At 44.2% G+C, this 21,449-nt stretch overlaps 1 protein-coding gene across 1 annotated transcript; it reads left to right on the forward strand.

Annotated features, from left to right (window-relative positions):
• The first annotated feature begins 1,251 nt into the window (after positions 1-1,251).
• Positions 1,252-21,331, forward strand: pdgfab (platelet-derived growth factor alpha polypeptide b). Its single transcript, XM_062438761.1, has 6 exons — positions 1,252-1,521; positions 2,846-2,942; positions 7,418-7,552; positions 8,823-9,013; positions 17,444-17,570; positions 19,070-21,331. Exons 1-6 carry the CDS (start codon positions 1,459-1,461, stop codon positions 19,081-19,083), a joined length of 627 nt encoding a protein of 208 aa, XP_062294745.1. The 5' UTR covers positions 1,252-1,458; the 3' UTR covers positions 19,084-21,331.
• The last annotated feature ends 118 nt before the right edge of the window (positions 21,332-21,449 follow it).

Raw genomic sequence — 21,449 nt, forward strand, 5'->3', positions numbered from 1 at the left:
GTTAACCTGCTGTTAACTAGTTGCTTCCTGTTTCCCAAAGTCACGCCCACACACAGTACTGAATGGTTAAGACAATATTGGGTCACTGTCATCGAGTGTCTCACCATTTTTGTTGCTTTTTTTGTTGTTGCTAAATTTAGAGATATTCTTACATATTTCTTTACTAATATATACTAGATATAATACATTCCTTTGCCTTAAACTCATAACATCATCAGGAGACATCATCATGAGTCACCATGATCATCATCATCATCATCATCACCACCATGATGTATGACGATGATAACAGTCATCAGCACCACACATTTGTACCATTTTCCCGTTAGGAAATCACACGGTTATCTCTCTTTTTACAGATTAAATATTCAATTTGGTTTCCTCGGCCCCTAATTATTATAGCCTATATGCAACAGTTAACAATGAGGAATAAATACAATACGCCATTGTTCTCATTTTTAATCAACACTCCCATCATTATCCATCTTTTTTGTCTCAGTTAATTGTCTATTTCGCATCCTGTCCAATCAGTGATAATCAATATCAATAGCAGCCCGAGTCTCTGAGTGGGCTGTCTGCTGAAGGGCACATGTACACACACACACACACACACACACACACACACACACACACACACACACACACACACACACACACACACACACACACACACACACACACACACACACAAATGGGCTAAGGGGGGATGGGGACATGCTCTCGAGTCTTAAGTCATCCAAGCAGCCAACCAGCTCCCCTTACTAAATAGACGCACGATCACCGAAAAGCGAGGGGAGGCGCAACGGGCACGGAGCTGCTGGCTCTCTATATCCAGCGGCTCAGAGGCGCTCTGACTCCATTCACTTCAGAGTCCTACACAGCCAAGGACCTGTGCAGACTACTGCGAGACAGGCTCTGGAAAGCACAACACGGACAACTTTCTCCCTGCTGCCTTTGTGAATTTCCCAAAGGATCTGCTGACTGGATTATATTCGTTTAGATCTATAAATACTATAACAGAAAAACTAGTGCGTCTTAATTCAGTCTAATACTGAAATTCTCCAAAAGAAGAGGAGCTGCGTTTCTTTAATACTTCAGTAAACAGGGCTGAAATTTGTAGCTGATTTGTTAGAGGGTGAAGGACAAGTGCAGCCTCAGACTTGTCTCTTGGGATTGTCCCACTTGCGCCTGAGGAGCTATGTCGAGCTGCCGCACAGAGCTTGTTGGAGAGGACGCAGTCCAATGTGAATAACAAGAGTCAACTTCCAGCCTCTTCAGCTTTTCAGAGTTACAAGCAAGTGCAGCTCGGAGTCTGACTGAGCCCTCTGAGCTGCTCTGACACCCCGGTTTCCCTCCTCGAGGGGATGGTTGTGGATCCCCTGGGGCCAGGAGCGACTCTGTGGCTCCTACAGAATAACACCTTTTTCTTGTTTGGGGTTATATCTAAATTAAAGGGAGATGAGAGCCGCACTTTGTTACTTCCTGTTGTGGACGACGTACCTGCTGCTGGCCACCTCTGAGGTAAAGTTACAAGGACTTCACGCTGCCAGAGAGGTATGGGACAGGATAGACTATGTCCCTCTGGCCCCATGTCATACAAAGTGGTGCAGGGTGCAAGGGTCCCACAGAGCGCGAATTCCTTTAGCTAGACACCACAATTTGATGCCTCGAGAAAGAAAACTACAGAGTAATAGCTCCAAGTTTTGATTTAAAGCCTGTAATTAGGCTCGAAGATAAGGACGTTCATAATTTAAGGCACAGCTTCATTTTAATTAACCTATAACATACAAAGTGTCTCATCTAAGAAAATAAAATGAGCAGTTTAATCTGAGAGGCTATTTTAAGAACAGTGTGAATATATGAAACCGAGAATGACCAACATATCATCTCCAGTTACCATGAGGAGCGGTGACTGTGCGCTTTTCAGAACCAACATCGTGTCTGCACTTGGACACATATCGCAGTTATTTTTGGCTTTTGTGCCAAATCTGTTTGTAGCCTGCGCCAACTGGGCAAACGTTTTGGTTGGGCTTGGCGCTTTCATGGGAACCGCTCCGGGCGATATAAATAGCCACTGTTCCTGTAACGCTGCACGGTTGCTCAAGTTGAGGTGCATGCAGGACCGCAACAAGTGCAAAGTGAGGCGAGCTGCCGTCCAGACGGGCAAACGTAGCCCCCCGATTTGTAGTAGCGCTCCAAATTCCCTTAGAAAACAAGCGGTTTGTAGCTGCTTAACTTATTGTTAAATAAGCAAGATGGGCATCATGAATCAAGGGGGTTTAAGAGATAATTAGAATACTTTCTTTCATCCGAAATCAAGGTTATAGGCTACTCAAAGTAATAGTCTCATGAACACTATTTCAATTTCATGTTAGGTTTTCCACAATCATTGTCCTGCATGCTGGTATTATTAGGAACGTTTTTAAAAACAGATAGGGCTATTTATTTTTACAGGAAAATATGCTTCTTCTAGAAATACCTGGATGCATAAGTAGCCAGAAGACCCTAATCCAAATGTTTGTTATGTTATCCTCCTGGAATACAACTTTTGCGCATTAGAGAAAGCATAATTTCATTGCGTAATTTCTAGAGGCAGTTTGGATCCAGATTCTCACCATGCATGAGGGGGATGTAGCCTGGGGGCAGACCTGCTTGCTGTAGTTGGCACATTGTTGGCAGGTTGTTAACGCACTGATCCTCTCTGTGCTGTTTATACACAGCACGTTTATTTATACAGACAAACAATTAAACCAGTGTTTTGCCACTGACCTGACTCATCTCTAACCCTCCTCTCTTGTTTGATTTCTTTGCACCCCCCTCTCCCCCCGACACCCGCCTCCCGAAGGAAGTGGAGTTTCCCCAGGAGCTGATAGACAGACTGTCCCACAGTGAAATCCACAGCATCAGCGACCTCCAGCGGCTACTGGAGATTGACTCCGTAGGTAAATTCTGCCTCTTGATACTTTTATTTCAGACAGACCTGATTTACATGTTTTAATCCTGACGCCTTAGTTGGATGTTGTCCACACGTGAGACTGCTATTGTTGTTGTTAGAGTAAAGGAAAAGAGTAAAAGTGCTACCACGATCTACACCATCAGTATGCCTTCATAAACTGTGGAGTACAGTGTGCCTGTCCTTTGAAACTACAATATCTATACCTTTACTGGAAGGCTGGGCGACCTACGTGTAATAGTTACACAAAAAACATTAACAGTATGGTGTCACAATTCATGGATTCAGTTGGATCCAATGTTGAGTGAGAATAGGGAAATGTTTGAATGGCTTTTAATTTAATATGAGGCCAGGACTTTGCTGTAGCTCAGTGTTTAGAGAATTTAGTGAACAGGAGTCCATGTTGATTTGGCACACTACACATGGTATGTTCAGCAGGGAATGAATGTAGATATGGGCATGCCCATGACTATAGCACTGCACAGGAAATTGCTGAGGGATCTGTGCGCCATGGGGAGCTTCCAAGTATAGCTCTACCATGGATGATAAAGCAGTATCTCTGATAGGTCTGTCTAGCACACATGTGACAAACATGGACTTTCACTGGCAGGCTATTATTTGTGCATATTCTTTCAGCTGCTACTAACACAATAACCTAGTTTTATAGCTACTAGACTGTCACATAAGTTGCCCTGTAAACAGAGACAGTGGCTCACAGGTCAGGCGGGTTTCTTCAGCTTCAGGTTCTTGGAGGTGCTGCCTCTTCTGTAGTGGGGGACCGGTCCGTGTCAGACTGTCTTAGATTAAGTTACAGAGGTGCCCTGGAAGAAGCTGTTTGCCTTCACATGAGCCTGTATTTACACAGGCTGTGGCCATATATCAAATGCATGGCTCTCCCCTAAAGATTTGTTGATGGAAATAGGTAATTACTAAATTTGCTTTAACAGTCTAATGATGTAATCTACCTCACTGGTCATAGCTCATTAGTAACCTCAAAACCTATATTAAGTAAGGCAGCATTAGAGCTGGTGTTTCACTCAAGTATTCTTCTGTTTAACCACATAATTACTTTTCTGATGGACGTATCAATTAGCACTAATAGTCCTGTATCATTAGTGTGTTTGTTTGATTTTATTAATTCACAATCACACCAACCTGCACTCCTCAACAGTGATCACCCCATTTCATTCTGAGCTCAGAATAGATCGCCGAAGTGCCTCTAGCATGAGAAGAGGTGTTTATAATTGAATTAACATGTCTTTCTTCAAACAGAGGAATGTTTCACAGGGTAACAGTAGTAGGCTGATTATTATTACGAGGACATAAATCTGTCTGAGGGCCAGCTTGGCGGCCCTGACCAGCCCATTAAAAGACCTTTGACGCCAGCCTGAGGGGTATTTTCAGAGCTTTTGTTGCAAATGGTCAGGACAGTAAAGCTACCACTATAGGCTGAACTGTGCATGGCATAGTATGCCAACCAGGGAAGGAGAAAGGAAAGGCTAAAATATATTTGTTTATATTCTTGATGCTGTGCAGCACATTGGGACCTGGGAGATCAAACAAAAATTGATGACTGTGTTGAACAGCAGATCCGGGAGATCCTTAAAGTTTATCTTTTATTTTATGAAGCATTTTATTAAGTAGACAGCGATAATTTTCCCCCTGTGGGTATCTTCATAGCACTTGGTTGTTATTATCTGAGATTTCTGTCAACTAGAAGACTGTATAATTCAGGGTGTAAGGACGGATGTGTCAGGATCACTGGGAAGGCCTTTAGGGCTTAACTAGCGGCTGTGTATTTCATTTAGTGCTGCTTTGCTTAGCACAGGCTTGTATTTGTTTTTGCACCTCAATGTGCACACATCCTGCGAGGATGATGCCTTCAGCTCTGAGTGACAGATGAGATGACCTCGCTGAAGTCTGCAGATGGCTGTCTGGCCCCTGAGGTGCTCCTCAGCTCGCTTTTCCTCTTCTCGTTCCCTGTCTCCCTTCTTAGGCGGCCCCCTGTCCTGCCTGCTCTTATCTCTCTCAGTGAAGGACTTTGACAGAAAAGGGGAACCTGACTCTTGGCATGGGGCAGGGGTGGAGGAGGGAGCATTAGGATTCTAGAAGTTGTATTCCTGCCACATGTCACTCAGAAGTTGTTGTGCAACCTGCTTTATTTCCAACAAGCTGGCAGTGTGTTTACCTCTTAAATAGTTGGCAGCACTTCCTATGAACTTACAGTGCCTTTAAAAACAGGCCAATTGTGCCTCCTACTAACCTGCACACCCACAGGGAGGACCTGTTGCCCATATGACCTAAACTAATACGTTGTCAACTCAGGCTTGTAACATGTTGATAATAGGAACAAGGAGGAGAGACAGAAAGAGAGTTATGGAGACCCTTATTACAACGAGTCAACAAAATGTTTCTTATTTGTACAGGTAGAGGGGAAAAGAAAGGGAGAAGGAGGAGGAAAGGGAGGGAGACGGGGCCCTGAGCTAATGGAGGGAGTAATTTGCGAGTCATAAAAGCCTGATTCATGGCAAGAGACTGTCTCTTGTCCTCTTTTCTCTTGTCTCAGTTTGACGACGCTCGGGGGGTGTTATTACTTCTTAGTCACCTGGAACCAACAGAGGAGCAAACCCCTCACTCTATTTTCCTTGCCTCTACTTTTCTATTTAACATTCTGTCTTATTGAGCCACTATTATTTCCTCCCTTCTTACCTCATTTTTCCAGCATCTTTCCTGTAGCCTGATCACTGGTTGTTTTCTTTCCCTATCTTCTTTTCGCTCCTTTCTCTCTTAGAATAAAGACTGTCTTTCTGTGGTGCAGAAAAATGAACTGCACAGTCTATAAAAGACTTCTTTATGTCTTCCCTCCCTCTCTCCTCTCAGCATGACACAAACTGTCTCCGGGTGGCTTGGAGGAGATGAAGAGAAGGATAGGTAGGGCAAAGTGATAAGAGGCACACTGGGAGTTCAGGCAGTGACCTACAGTGTTAAAAGGTTGTTAGCCAGCTGTAACAATGAGCTCACCTGACAGTGTTGCAGACAGTGTAGGTGTGTTTCTGAAAGTATGTGTCATACACTGGAGAGCGTGTCTCTAGATATGAGTAGACTGGCCTGGCATGCTGATTGCTCACCTTTTGCTTAACTCCAGGCCTCAGCTGTAGTCAATACTTCCTCTCTGTAGACCTTTGGTTCAGGGTTACTGGCTGTCTGACTGACTGCAAGACAAGCTAGAAGGAAATTTCCTCCACTCTCTCTGATATGATCTTGGGGTGGGAGTCTGACATACCTGGGAAAAAAAGCATCTAAAAGCAAATAAACAACCAATCCCAGAGTTAGACCATTCATAGGTAGAGGAAATCCCTTCAGATGACTCTGGTCAGAGCACAAAGGAGCTGGATGAGTGGAATGTGTTTGCCCATGGCTGAGCTTTGTTGTGCTGGTGTGCATTGGGTTTAACATGTTATGGAGGATAATGAGAGGAGTTTGTGTAGTTGTGCGTGTGTGTTTATGTAAAGTGTACAGGTGTAGGATTGTGTTAGCTAGGCGGGTGGGTATGCTGTACCTACAGACAGGTAGACCCACCCACTTAGCAAACACTCTCAGACTCTGCTCTTTGGGAAAGCTTTATCGTTTTATTGCTGCTCTGGCACTCATCTGTAATCCACCTCATATTGGGTGTGGACCAAAACAAGCAAGCTTTATCAGATGACCATGACTGTGAATGAGCTGAGCTGGCTATATTAGACTGGAGTTAGAGAGGTTTAAGACGGTAGAACAAAACATGTACTTTTCCAAGCTACCGAATGATTGAAAAAGTAAACATTTTCAGGTAAATGAGAGACACGAAACCACTAATTAGGTGCAGGGATAATGGCAACTGAGTAGTACCTGTCAAATGACCACTTTAGTCCCCTGTGTGAAAGCTAGCTGTTTTTGAAGGAGCATGCTGACTCACCTGCGTCTAGCTACTTTATTCCTGCTGGGAAAGTTTAGCCAAATGAGTGAGTGAGGCTGACACACAAAGCTAGCAATTACACTGAGGTCTGTGTAAAACTGTGCCTCCTGTACCCTGTGTGCTCTGTATTGTTTACCTCAATTTGTGACATCATCAGTAGTCGCCTGCCCGCACGCCCGTTGACCAGCATGATAAATGGAACCCTAAGCCCTACAGGGAATCAAAGCATGTGTTACATACAGCACAAGAAGCCAGTAGGAAGTTACCATCTCATTATGGTTGCATGACTAACCAACACATTGTTTGTTGTGGAAGGGTACATAAAACATCAATAGTGGATCATATGCAGCCTTCTCGTGAGGCCACCCACCACAGTCATTCAACACTGCTGAAGCTCCAACAGTGGTTACCAGACTCATAGTTGGTTTAATGGTTGAAAAAACTTTTGTATGTGTGTGTTTGTGCCTTGTCTGTGTGAGATTATTAATATCACTGCCTTCTGTTTTGATGAGGTACGGGAAACGATGTTATTGAGGAGCCCAAGCATCACAAACACCACAACCACCATAAGAACTATTCCCGTCACCCTGGTTACTACAACGAATTGAAGAGCTCCCAGCTCCACAGCCGACGCAAGAGGAGTCTCGGTAAGACTGAAAGAATATGATTATGCAGTAATAAGCAGCTCATAGCTCAGCTCAGGGGTTGCATCATGATGACCACATTTGACACAATATACATCACAACTTGGCACAACATTACAATGTCATAATGCCCTAAAAATAACTTAAATCCTAAATAACCCCCCTTACTGTACATATATGAGTTTCCAGGAGAGGAAGCCGATCACTTTACACTAATTTCAAATAAAGCTAATAGTTAGTGGCTTTTATATAGCTTTTTTGTGGATAAAAGGCATCTTAATGAACACATCTACCTAGTATTTATGGCAATCAAGGAATCATGAGAAACGAGACTGGTGTGTGAGGTTGACGAGGACGCCTGACATGAAGCCTTTTAATTGGCCAGAGGCTTGGAGATCTAAGGCACACGCGTCAGGAGAGAAATATATCCTTGAGCGTGGAAATTCCAGGCATTCAGGGTTCAAGTTGCAGCCCGTCTGGGCTCCCAGTCAGATTTCTTCATAAAACGCCACGCGGTACGATATCTGATCGAGGCGTGGAGAATACCATGTAGTGTGCAATGTGTGCATTAAACTGCATTTTCTTCACATCTCTTCCAACAGCAACAATATTTAAAGTAATGAATGATAAAGTGGCTGGTCGTATTTCATGTATGAGCGCTGTATCATAAGTGTATGATACAGTATAACATTTTGGCAGCTGTCCACAAAGTCCTTCACATTCTGTAAATGATGCACATATCATCTTTACGACATAATGGTATCTTACTGTACACTCACTGTCACATCTTTAGGTTTGACTGCCTGTCAGAGCATTACATCTGAAAGTAATGCTTACTGCCTTCCTTGTTTCACAATGGCCAAGAGGGTCAAAGGCCATTATAAGATTTCCCACCGGCGGACATAAAGGTTTTCTGGCCTAGTCACGCTGCATTAACCCCAGTGAGGGCTCTGAACAAAAGAGCAGTCTCTTTCTGTCTCACCGACTTGATCCCAAAGCTCCTTAGCTGATATGAGATCAGCTTTTTGGATAGCTTGTCTTCTTAACAGCCTTAAAGGAGGTTGGGTGTGATCCGAGGTAAGACAAACAGCTCCCACATCAAGTGAGTCATCAAATAATGAGCAGTGAAGGAATGCATGAAGCAGCTGGGAATGAAAAGGATGGATTACAACAATACATCAGTGTGCGCTTGCATTCGGAAAATGTGTCACTGAACATTCGTGCAGACCAAACGCATTAACGTGACTCCTCCGTCTCCTTGTTTTTCTTCCAGTGGAAGAGGCGGTCCCAGCAGTGTGTAAGACGCGGACGGTGATCTACGAGATCCCCAGGAGCCAGGTGGATCCCACATCTGCTAACTTCCTGATATGGCCGCCCTGTGTGGAGGTGAAGCGCTGCACGGGCTGCTGCAACACCAGTAACATGCGCTGTCATCCTTCCCGCAAGCACCACCGCACCGTGAAGGTAAAACACACTCACGACTGCAGCATAGATATGCACACTACACGCACTTTTGCATGCTTGATGGGTTCCCAAAAACTGCATTGCAAGGTTAATCACGCAATATATCATAGTCACCCCATTTGCAACACACACACTCTTTATAGTTACACACATCTAGATCACTTTTCCTCTTACCAGGTAAGTAAATCACATGGGATGCAAGATTGGGTCAACCTCTTTTCCTTACCCAGCTCCCTCTTTCCTCTACAGTTCATCTCAGTCTACCCCTCTCCTCTGATCCTCCTTGGCCAGTACCCAAATAGTGGCCACCTCACCTCAGCTGCCCCCTCCTCTCTCTCCTTTCATTACAGCCGATCACCACAATCTCTCTTCATCACTCTTTCCAATGTTTGGCGAGAGGCCAGGGTGGCCATGCCAGGACAGGAGGAGGGAGCAAGAGAAGGATAAAGGACAGGCAGGGAGGGTTGTTGGCACCTTCAGCCAGGACATCTGTTGAAGGGTGGACCCAAGAGGGATGCTCCTGCCAGATACAAGACAGCCAGGGAGAGAGAGAGAGAGAGAGAGAGAGAGAAAGAGAGAGAGAGAGAGAGAGAGAGAGAGAGAGAGAGAGAGAGAGAGAGAGAGAGAGAGAGAGAGAGAGAGAGAGAGAGACATTCTCCTGTATCTTGAGAATATCTGAGTGTCACCCGTTATTGCACAGCCATCTCTCCACTCTCTGTTTATTTGGTCCTTTGTCTCCTCTGGAAGCAGGGAGCCCAGAAGAGATGGGGCAACAAAGAGAAAGAGCGAGGGAGTGAAGGGGGTTGCACTGTTCTCAGAGGCTCTTTGGCATTGGTAGCTTGAAAACATGTCCTTCTGTTCAGGATCAGACGAGACACCATGACTGGAGCTGAGTCATATTTCTGCTGTATTTACACTACAGCCTGATAGCTGGTGCACAGCTCTGTTTGGAGGTATGGGAGTTATGTGCTCTGTTCTGTAAGAGTAAGAGACAAGTGGGGGATAAACAGGATAGCCTGGAACACTGTGTGTGTTTGTGTTTCTCTTTGAGTCGATCGCTGCACTCTATTGTCTCTTCTCTTTAATCAGTGTCATCCTGCCTGGCCATGGGCACAGAGACATTACTTTCTTCCCTGTTCCATGGATGGCTTTAAAGATGCCGCTTCGATAGACCAGAGTAATAAAACAAATACCAACCCCACCTGCTGCTGCCTCCTGCCCCTTGGCACACTGGCACAGGTCAGAGAGATTTCAATATGGATTAGAGGACATTCTCTGACCTCCTCTTTTAGTCGTTGAGTAGAGACAGTAAGGCTGCACTGACAAGATGGGCATTGTAGAGCACAGGGCACTGCATCCAGGGCACAGGGTTTATGGTCAGAAATGCTGACTCATAGTGCGGTAACAGAGTCAAGCTCTGATATACAGTAACCCTGTGTGTCTGTCTGTCAGCATGCATACTCGTCTGTCTCTCTGTCTGCCAGACAGTCGGTGTCCGTCGTCCTCAATAGGAGCTCTGTGATCCGGGAGATGAAGATGGATCGGATGGGGAGACACTGACGGCAGCATACAAGACACTAAGGCTTGATTCAGCTATTCCTGGAATGCCATGATTCATAAGACTTTGTCCGTGTCCCGCTTATGACACTGTCAAACCCTGAAGACAAAATGAGCGCATAGACTGGAGAGGGGCCGTCAGGCGTGTGGGCAGGGTTTCACTGGCGTGTTTTTTCCATGTGGTTCCAGCCGCAGGGGGCCGAGTGGCGTTGTATCCCTGGAAAGGTCATCCGTCAGGGCTTACTCCGGGCAGGAGACATTCACCACATTGTGTGTGAGAAACATTGTCCAATGCCAAGTTTTTTTTTCTGTCTGTCCTCTCAGCAGTTAGGCTGAATAGGGGTTCAGTTTTTTGCTTCTCCCTCCGTTTATTAGAAAGCTAAAAATGTTGCCTGTCTACGCTGGGCTTGACTTGTTTTCGTTCTGCTGGCCAAGGATGGAAAAGGACACATTCACTGTGTTTCTTTCCATCTCATGCCACTATGCATTTGTCCAAATGCACCTTTATTTATTTATGCCCCCTCTTCTCTTTCTCTCCCTTTTTCCTTTACCTTGCTATGGACCCAGAAAAAGAGAACAGGTCTGTGCAGGCCCTGTACTGTACAAGCCTGTTCAGTGGCAGGGTAATAAAAAAGGCAACTTTAAATAGGACAAGCCTGAGGGAGGAGAAGGGGCAGATTTAAAGTCACCCCCTTTCTTTTTCTTGTTTCTCCTCTACCCTCCTCTCATTCTCTTACATTTCTCTTAAACTTATTTTGCACTTGGTCCTACACATGCGCAACTATGTTGGTGGTTGTTTTTGTGTTGTGTGCATACCTTGGCATTGGAAGAACAGTGAAAGTGTAAAGATAAGCATCTTGCGAGCAATTTAGGGATGGATCAAATTTCATTAAAAAGAGATTTAGTCAGAGGAACTGAGATGGAAAGAAAGTCAGACAATTGGGGAAATGGACAAAGCACAGGGGCAAACAGAATTCTTAATGAGCAAATGTTTTTATGTATTCAGACTCTATCATCCTAGCACTGCTTTAACTCCTCCTTCACCCCACCTCATTTTGCACTTTCTGTGACTCCATATTCACTCCCTCTATCCCAGCATCTTTGCTGTGATTCCACCACATTTTTTCTTCTTTCACTTTCCTTTTGGTGTTTTATCACAGAAAGCGGGAAGCGTATTTTAATGATTTTTTCAGTGTTATTGTTTCATAGTGCTCATAGACTTGTTATGATCTAAATGCAGAATTGTGTGAAATGACATTCATCAAAATAAAAGTCAGCATTACTGCACCATTGGCATCATTTCAATGGCACAAGACAAATTCCCTCAACCTCCCCATCTCCTTCCCTCTGGTCTTTACCTTTGGTCTTTACCTTGTCATCTCACCTCTCATATTTTATCCTCCTCCCTCATTTTTCACTTCCTTCTCCACATTTCTCCCGTATTGCCTTTATCTATATCTATTTCTCTGTGTTCTCACACATGCACCTGTTCCTGATAGTTTTATCTGTGCTTTTATCTTCAAGACTAAAATAAGGTGATTTTGGACAGGAAGGACTGAGGAGACAGCACATTAGCCTATGTGCATTAGTATGTGTGTGAATCTAAATGCCTCTTGTTCTTCCAGTGGGGCAGAGTAAACAGGCCATGACACAGGCAAAGAATGGAGCTGTCACTCATCTTCTCACTCATTAACTCTACTGCTGTACATGTGGTCAATAACTTCATTATTTTGTCCTTCCTCATTCATGGGTTAAAATTACATTTGTGGGGCTCTTCATTCTGTTTTTTATACACATTTTTTAAAAGAAGCAGATCAGAAGTACTTGATGTGCAAATTTTGGGGTTTTCGGCTGGACAATTAAATAAAATCCTCAGAAAATGCTTTAGATAATAGAGATTGAAGAGAAAAATACGGAAAGAGCTGCTAATTTTCCACTTTAGGTGGAAAATTACAGTATTGGTATTTGTTCTCTCACTGGAAGTTACATTTGTTTCATGTTTCAAAAGTAAAACAACATAAATAACACAATTTAAAATTGAATGTCCATTGTCTTTATAAAGTGGTTTGATTTAATTAGCACTGCATAAGTAGTTTCTCATTTGGTTTGGTTTAGTAGTTGGAAACGTTTGATGGCCCTTGAAGCATATGTACAAGTATTTTGCAGAGGTCGGAGAGGTTCGTCTGCACACATCTGTGTAAACCTAAGAGATTGTTTGCGTGTGTGTGAGACAGAGAGGGAGCGCTATGCTACGTAAACTCCCCCACCACAGCGCAGGGACAAGGCCATTTGTGTGGAGTGGCAGCAAGAGGAAGACGGGCCGCAGAGTAATGAAGTGTTGATGGCTGCTGGATCAAAGTGGAGGCTGACAGAGGCCAGGCGGATATAGCCACAGTGCTGAGTGTGGGGGTCCACACATCTCCATGTGCTGGTCCTAGCCCCGACCCCGACCCACACACATGCACACACACGCACACACACACACACACACACACACACACACACACACACACACACACACACACACACACACACACACACACACACACACACACACACACACACACACACACACACTCTGACAGTTACCTCAGCAACAGAGGGTCAGATCCGGGTGTTGGTGGAAGCAGTAGCTGTAGCCATGCGGTTTTGTGGGACCATGACTTACTGGGTGTTTCATAAATAAAAGACAGTGTGACGGTGATACAGTGAGCATGATTTATGAATGTCTGAGGGGTCCTGTGGATTAGGTGAGGGGGGTGGGGGGGCAGATGGGAATGAGGGGCCTCCCTGTTTGAAGTCCTTTGCAGCTGTGAATTATTTTCCCTTTGATTCACTCAGCTCTTCGACTAGATGAAGAAGGGTGAGGGAGTTTGTGTGTGTATATGTGTGAGTGTGGTGTGCACAGTGGGGGTTGCGGAGCGGGTCAGAGACCATGGGAGCGTCCCGACCAAGCCAGAAGCCGGAGACTTTGGCTTCTGCTGCGCCGGCTGGAATGCATCAGCTTGAGCAGGAAAAGTAGCAGTCGTATTTTAATCATATTTTACTTCATTTCTGTATTTTGCTTCACTCCTCCTCTCTTGTCCTCCCTTTCGCTCCTACATTATGACTTCATCCTCCCCCTCCACCACTTTTCTACACTCTCGGAGTCTGATTGTCTGTTATGTGAAATAGTTGTTCACTCCCTCTTTGCTCTTTCTCTTTCTCTCCTGCAACAGAGCCATCTCCCACTCTCTAATTTTACCCTTGTGTCTGTCTCTGCAATTCAGTCTGTGTCTTTTTTGGTCGCTCTCCCTCTTTTAAATGCTTAGTAATGTCTTTCACGCTGCAATTCTGTTGTTGTGTAAAGACATGCAAAGGAGGAGAAAAATTACACATCTTGGTATTCTTTGATATTTGATATTGAATGATAGTTCTTCTTAGGTTAAGGGTGATACATTAATGTGTCTACGTGTGTGTGTTTGGGAGAGCTGGGGAGGGATTGGTGTGTCACGCAGTGCCTTTCTGGCAATGCAGGCCTGTGAGCAACATGATAAATGCTCTCCTTGCTTCCTCTCTTCTCCTCACACTGCCTGTGATAACCTTTTCCACCCATCACCCCAAGTGTGTCTGTGTGTGTGTGTTGTGGGGGGTTGAAGCAGAGGGTAACAGCAGGTTGTCTAGCCTGCCTTCCTCTGATGTTCAGTCTGTGTCTGCTGTGGTTTGAGCTCGCTAACTCTGCAGATCATCTAGCATTTCTTCAGGGTCTCATTTTGTCCTTGTTTGATTTCATGAGAAAGATCCCCTACCTCTCCACCACTTGCTCACAGTTGTAGCATCTCAACAAGAGCTCTTTTTTCAAGGCACAAGCTCTGATTGTCTCAGTCACCTGATTACCCTCCTGACAGATAATTTGCCACCCCACCCTGCCTTTTTCCACCCCTCCATTCTCCAGACACACATCCATTTTTATTTATTTTTGCTTGATTCTGTCGCTGTTCCAGTTCACGATGGCCCGCGGTGCACATCCACATCCCTGTTGTGTTTTCGTTGGAAGGCTTGAGTAAAACTTTCCCCTCCATCATGCTCTCATCAGTGCTTCGTGCTCAGGGAATTCCCAATTAACCCAGCCGGGACAATCGACTTCACACAGAGGGCTGCGGAGACTCTGAGGAAAGCCTAGGTCATACCGAAGGGGGTGTACTTCCCAGAGCCCCCTGCCTCACCCCAACCCTCTGGATCGGATATCATTCCACAGCCACTCAGGGGACTCTTTCTCAGGGTCCGGCTTTCTAGGGAGTTTAGAGCAATTTGATTTATACAAAGAGAGTGTGGGGGCCCCTCGTTGTAGTGTGGGGGTCTCTTTCTGATGTATGTTTTATGTGGGAAGTCATTGACTGTGCACCAGATAGGAAGCCGGTGTTCTTTGTACAGAAGTGAAGAAGTGGTTAAAAATGTGTGTGTGTGTGTGTGTGTGTGTGTGTGTGTGTGTGTGTGTGTGTGTGTGTGTGTGTGTGTGTGTGTGTGTGTGTTGGGGGGGGATTGAGTTAAATATGGATGTAAAGTGGAAAGATTTTAGGAGTGAAGACTGCAATACCCTGAAGCATCATCACAAAACAGGAAATAAGAAAGAAAGTGTTGACAAAGTGGGCAAAGCAGAGGCTGTTTGAGAAGTACTGTGGCACATATTAGACGTGCACATACACATTCAGACACAAATATGAACGTGTAAATGTGTGTGTGGTGACTCCTGCAGGGAGTGTTTATAACCCTGCTGTGTGAGGGGCAAGGAGACAAGCCTACCACTGGGCCTCTCATCAAGGGGGCCCATTGCTTTATCCTTCTGTCAATAGCTGTTTGTTTGGCCAGAGGAGCTGTGCTGGCATGTGTGTGTGTATGTGTTAGTAGTCATTAGGATCAGCTTCAGTAGTAAGTGTCAGACATAGCTGACTCTTTCAGTTTCTTGTTAGAAGCTGAGAGATTCCCGTAAGCAACAACAGCAGAGCCAGCTGCATCTTTAATCTCACTCCTACAGTACCCCGTCTTTCAGTCTGATAATTTGATTAAGTATTAGCAATGGTTTTCTGGGAAAATCATGTCATTCTGGGATACTGTCTGTACATTTAGTAGGTAACAATAAACTCCTGATAACTTTTTTTCTATCTCTCTTCATCTATCTTGTCAGTGTTGGTGTAGTAAATTTCCCCAGTGGGTAACCCAGAAACTGAATGTTAATAGGTAACACATGAATGTCATCTAACACTAGTCATGATCATGGTCAGTCCCTCTTCCTTAAATAACCCCCTCTGTTTGCACACACACAAACACACACACCCTCCTGTTCCCTAATGAGAGTGATGGTCCACCTTCGAGCAGTTCTTCCCTGTTCTGGCCCTTTCACCCGCTCTCTCTCTCGCTCTCTGTGTCAGGGCCGGATAACAGCAAACACACCACCACTAACCCAGACACCATTGTCCTCTGTTTGCTAACTGCATACCACCCCTGCTTGCTTACCCTCTTTTCACTCCCTCTCTTCTTTCTCTTTCTCCTCCATCCATAGAAAGACACTGTTGCACAGGAACGGCTGGGCCCTGATTTCTTTTGGTATCAGTTTTAGACTCACCAAGAGACCCTCCAGCCATTGTTACAGCTTTCGTTGTGTAAATATCAACATTACATTTTGTTTTAACAGACAGAGATTTGTTCATTCATTTGTCTGCATGATAATTTACCACCAATAGCCAGCCTTGGCGCTATGCCATCACAGTATAGAAGGAAGAAAGCCACTCATCTGTTTTGGCCCTCTGTCTGTGCGTGTGTGAACCTCATGCAGACTCTAAAACTGTGTTGTTCATAACACCAGAGAGCGCTGGGAGATTGTCGGCCAATATCCTCTCTCGTGCAGTCACCAGGAAAATAGGTGAAGCAGGGGATATTGTTTCCATGTGGCCCCCAGGCCCTCAGTGGTGGATAGGGAGGTTACCTGCCCTTGGCACTCAGATCAGAGAGGGAAAAGCATGTAGCCACCTCCCCTGAGTTACACAACAAGATCATCATAACCTCCATGAAACCTTCTCTATTCAGCTTTCATCTAAGCTTTAATCAACATAGCCTATTCATAACCCTCCGAGGATCAGTCCTTTTCATTACTAACTGTTGGGTGGGAAGTGGAGGTCACTCCTGTTGTGTTAAACTAAGAGGGTGTTAGCTGGACTGAAGGATAGGAATTCCTGCATTTCTTCTGTGTTTGTTAGATTGGAAGGCTGCTTTCTGGGGATCTATTGCTTAGATTAGACCGTATAAACTGTATTTTTTGCATGCACCAGTTAAGCAACACTTTCCCTAACCAAAGAAATATTAATGCAGTTTAAAACCATCCTACATGTCAGGACAAGGCGATGGAGTTTAGGTGTGTGTCTGTCTGGATGTGGATGCTCCAGGCCCGGAGCAGGGGGGATCTCCCAGCCTCTCTTCTCCTGCCAGAGTAAACCTTCCCTGGGCCTTAGGGCGTACATTGCTTCCCCACATACTCTCCATCTCTCCTCTCCCATTGTTTGCGCTTGCTTAGACAGGGTCATACACTCCATTCAGTATTTACACACCTGATCAACAGTCCATAGAGCACACAGCAAGCGGGAACCAATGCATCAGCCTCTGAGGAATGCTGTCGTCACACTTCAAACACAGCGAGGCAAAGTGACGGCTGGGTTTTTTTTTTTTGTTTTTTTTTATGAATCGGTTTATGAAAGAGTCATCAGTCACAGCGCTATGCCTCTTGATGTTAGCGGATGGGCAAAGAGTATGTGCATTCATTGACGACACATGCACAGCGAAGAGTAATGATGGTGCAGGAGCTGCCTCTGTAGTTAACCTTTTCTCTCCTCCTCTCTTCAGGTGGCCAAGGTGGAGTACGTGAGAAGGAGACCCAAGCTGAAAGAGGTCTTTGTGCGGTTAGAAGACCACCTGGAGTGTGTGTGCACGTCACAGCATCATGTGGTGGAGCACTCAGATGCAGAAACAGGTAATCAAAGTTATATATCTTTATTAAGTTACTGCAAATGGTGTCAAAGCATTTTCCTTTTTTTTTGGCAAAACAAACAAACAAACAAACAAACAAACAAACAAACAAACAAACAAACAAACAAACAAACAAACAAACAAACAAACACTTAGGCTGGGTTTGATGGCTGAGTCCCACCCTCATCCCTACATCAACTTCCTTTCCTGACCTCGTCATCTCTGTCCAATCGTCTTTCCTGTCTGGCTCTTGGCTTTGCACTGAATGACCTTTTTTCTATGATTGCTCCCAAACAGAAGACACACCTGTGAGTTGGGCAGCTATTGCAAAACTGTAACGCTTGTGTGTTTGTGCCTTGTTAGACGAGTTTGTGTGTGCGTGCGTGTGTGTGTGTGTGCGTGTGTGCCTGTGTGCGTGTGTGTGTGTGTATGTGTGTGTGTACGCTGTGTGTTAAGGGAGGGTGTCCAAAGGCTGCTTGGCATGACAGGAGGTAAACCGCCATTGCCTTGATCTGAAGCCTTTCTCTCCCTTGGAGCAGATAAGCGCTGTGATGTGTGCTGATAAGGCATCTGAAGTATTTATAGTGTGTCATATCTTTGCACTCTCTGCTTCTGTCCCAGGGCTGTTTTGCCTCTTTCTGTATCATAAACCTTGCTTTTTGCTTTTTAACCCTCCTTCCTATCCACCCTCCCCAACTTTGTGTTTTCAGGCCACCGTAGGGCTAAAGGTAAAAAAAGGAAACCAAAACAGCTAAGACGCAGCAAGGATTTATTGGCCACATAATAAAGTTGCACTCATTATCCAAAGTCCACTGGAGAGCTGTGAAGGGAACAGGTAGGACTTTAGCACTAAAGTGTCCTCTCACCTTTTGGCACTGCACTGGCTCAATCAGGAGCAAAAAAAATGGGCCTGCCAATCACTGTCACCAATCACATCACAGCCAATCAGTCTGAGAAGGGGGAGGGCTGAAATGTTCTGTTCCTCACCACTGCATGTTGGTTTTGTGGCCTGCTGAGCATGAACACATGCTTTGTGTCACTGTGCTGTGCTTGAGTGTGGTTGCGTGCACTGTTTTTGCTGTGTTATACATTAAGTCATCACCCAATGTAAGTCTTGTTTCATTGCTAAAAAGGCACAATTCTCTCTTTTTTTGCTTTCACTCCCGTTCAACTTATGTTGTCATCACCATTATTTATCCTCTGATCTCTGTATGTGATTAAAAGGGGATTTTGTACTACAAAATTTTTCTGACACTTGGTTATTTTGACTGGACATAATGATGTCTCATCACTATCTTTAAAATCTGGAGAAACATGATTAAGAATCTTGTGTGTGTTGAGTCAGCTTGGTTAAAATGCATGCAAAAATTGATGAAATTGGGCACGAAATACAAACATCTAATTTGTTCTCTTTGTTCTTTTCATGATGAAACTCATGTTGTTGCTGTTTCTTTTTAAAAAAAATTCAGATTCTCACACTAGCACTTGCTTTCTCTCCCACAGTGGACGTGAGGTGAGACCAATCGCAACAAGGGACTTTAGCATTGGAGGGACCTAAATAGAGGACGCCAGCAACTGGAGACCTGCTGTGGCCTCTTCCCGACCACCATGCTACATTCGTTTGAAAAATAGAAAACTTTTCTGTAAAGATGAGTGACTGAACAATAAGTAACAGACAAAACTAAATACGATGCCAAAGGTGCTTTTAAAAAACCCAATACGCAGTGATGATGACTTCCTCTGGTACACCATCTACCGAGTCAACTGAACACTACCACTGATTAGGAAGAAAAGAGAATGATGCTGTGGAGCTCGGGCAGAGAAGAAAGAAACCGAAGGGAGATGATGAAAGGGATTTGTGTTGAACATTTTGACAGACTTTGTTTTAACAAGACGCACAACAGAAATGGCCATGAAACATTTGGATCCAGCTTTGGTCGGAATCGGTTGCCCAGACTCCAAAACAGCAGTGGATGACCTCCAGCTGGGCAACATAAAAGTGCCCTGCCCTGCTGTTTAAATGACACTTGCAAACACAGGAAGGAGAGCTATAGGAAAACAATGGAAAGAGAAAAAAAGAAAGAGACAGACGGGAGAGTGTTTTCTCTTCTTCAAAAGGCTCCGAGTTGAATTTTTAGATGTTTGACCTAAATCAAGAGACCCCTGACGGCCTGTGACTGTGCCCAGTTGCTCTGTACATTTAAATTTGAAGAGGAAGACGCGCCGCTACTTACAAACTATTTATATGTGTGGACGTTTGCTTTCTGTCTCTTCCAGTACAAAAGAAAGAACTAAAAGGATGTTTTTATGGTTTTAGAGACAGGGTTCTGTGTGGACTGGTTCTTTGTAACCATAAGTATCACATTCTCATCATGTCATTTTTTTTTTGTTGTTTTATTTTCTCATCCATGTTTCTTATTATATTACAGTATATCTGAATGATGTCAAGTATTGTATATGGTTTGGATATATGTGTGCAACGAAGAGTTGTGGGAGTAAGTGCAGGAAGATGCTTTATTTTTGTTATGAAATATATTATGCTTACTTATATCCAAGCAGGAATTATGTTTATTTCTTTTGTTGTTGAATGCCTGTATTTAATCCATTGGAAAAGATGCAAAAATTTGTGGAAGTGTGGGATCAGGGAGAAAAAAAAGGGTTTCAGCACCTGTTTGCATTGGCAATATGTGTCAGAGGTGTGGAACGGGGATATAGCAGCTTAAACATGCCCACTTCATATTGAGTGTCATACTATAGCTTATTCTACAACCATAATAAGCACTGCCCAATCCTTTTTTATAACAAGAAAGCCATTTCATACAAACATGCAGACAGCACATCAAGGTGTGTTCATGCCAATCACATAAACACACTAAAACTTTGTCAGAGCAACTATAGTGTGCAAGTGCCCATGTATAAGGCAGGCTAGAGAGGGTGTGTGTGCGGCCACACACAATCTCTCTCCTACATGAAGTTATTTTTCACCCATATCACTCTAAAGTTGATAAGGACGATGCCTGCCCAGTCTGCTTTACCAGCACACATGTTGAATCTGTAAAGAGCAAAGTCCACCTCCACCAGTTTAAAGAGTGAAAGAGTGAGCAATACAAATTGACAAGTGCATGAATGGGCTCCTTGTTTAGCCAGGCTTTAACTCTTCTGTTGACGGGAGAACAGATCGCTGATCACTTCACCCTTTGATGGGAGTGGGACTCACACCTTATGAAGCTACATACCATCAGAAAAGATGATGATAAGGTGGCCTGAAAACAGTGCGGTGGTGACCTGAACCTGTGCCCAGATTACTTCCTTACCAGATTCTGAAAGAGTGATGAATGTGTAATCAGGCCAACACGTAGCAAAAACAACTGTGCTCAAATGAGGAAGTTTGAAGGAGATTTTTCTAGCAGTACAAGAGTGAGTCACATTGAAGTGAGTCAATTGAAAGTAAAACAAGAAAAGTTTGACTATTGTTGTATCAGCTGCTGCTGAGTTGTGAACATCAGATCTAACATAGACACAGCCTGCCTGTGAATTAACTTACCATCAGTTGACTGGTGCTATATTTATAAGGCTGATGTTTCATCACTGTTTTGCAATTCCGTTCGCATCAATGTAAGATAGTGTTCTCAGTAAACAAGGGACCACGCTTCGAGCTATTTGATTAAAGATAATGCCATTACCCTATCACTAAGCCTTTATCACTTTCCTTTTGGGCCTCCATTGGATAAAGACAGCAATAATCATAATTTATATATTTATGTTTTCAACAATAAATATATTTCTGCTCATGAAATTGTTCACTGAATGCTGAGTGCCATAATTTGTTTGGTTTGTGTGTCAAGGATAGTATTTGAAGCTTAATTTAGTTATGGAACAGATG

Source organism: Scomber scombrus, chromosome 18, assembly GCF_963691925.1.
Source record: "Scomber scombrus chromosome 18, fScoSco1.1, whole genome shotgun sequence".
Classification (NCBI taxonomy): Eukaryota; Metazoa; Chordata; class Actinopteri; order Scombriformes; family Scombridae; genus Scomber; species Scomber scombrus.

Coding starts and splice junctions, on each gene's coding strand:
- pdgfab (XM_062438761.1), top strand. CDS start 1,459: ATGAGAGCCGCACTTTGTTACTTCCTGTTGTGGACGACGTACCTGCTG. Junction 2,943..7,417: donor ACTGGAGATTGACTCCGTAG/GTAAATTCTGCC, acceptor TGTTTTGATGAG/GTACGGGAAACGATGTTATT. Junction 7,553..8,822: donor CCGACGCAAGAGGAGTCTCG/GTAAGACTGAAA, acceptor TTTTTCTTCCAG/TGGAAGAGGCGGTCCCAGCA.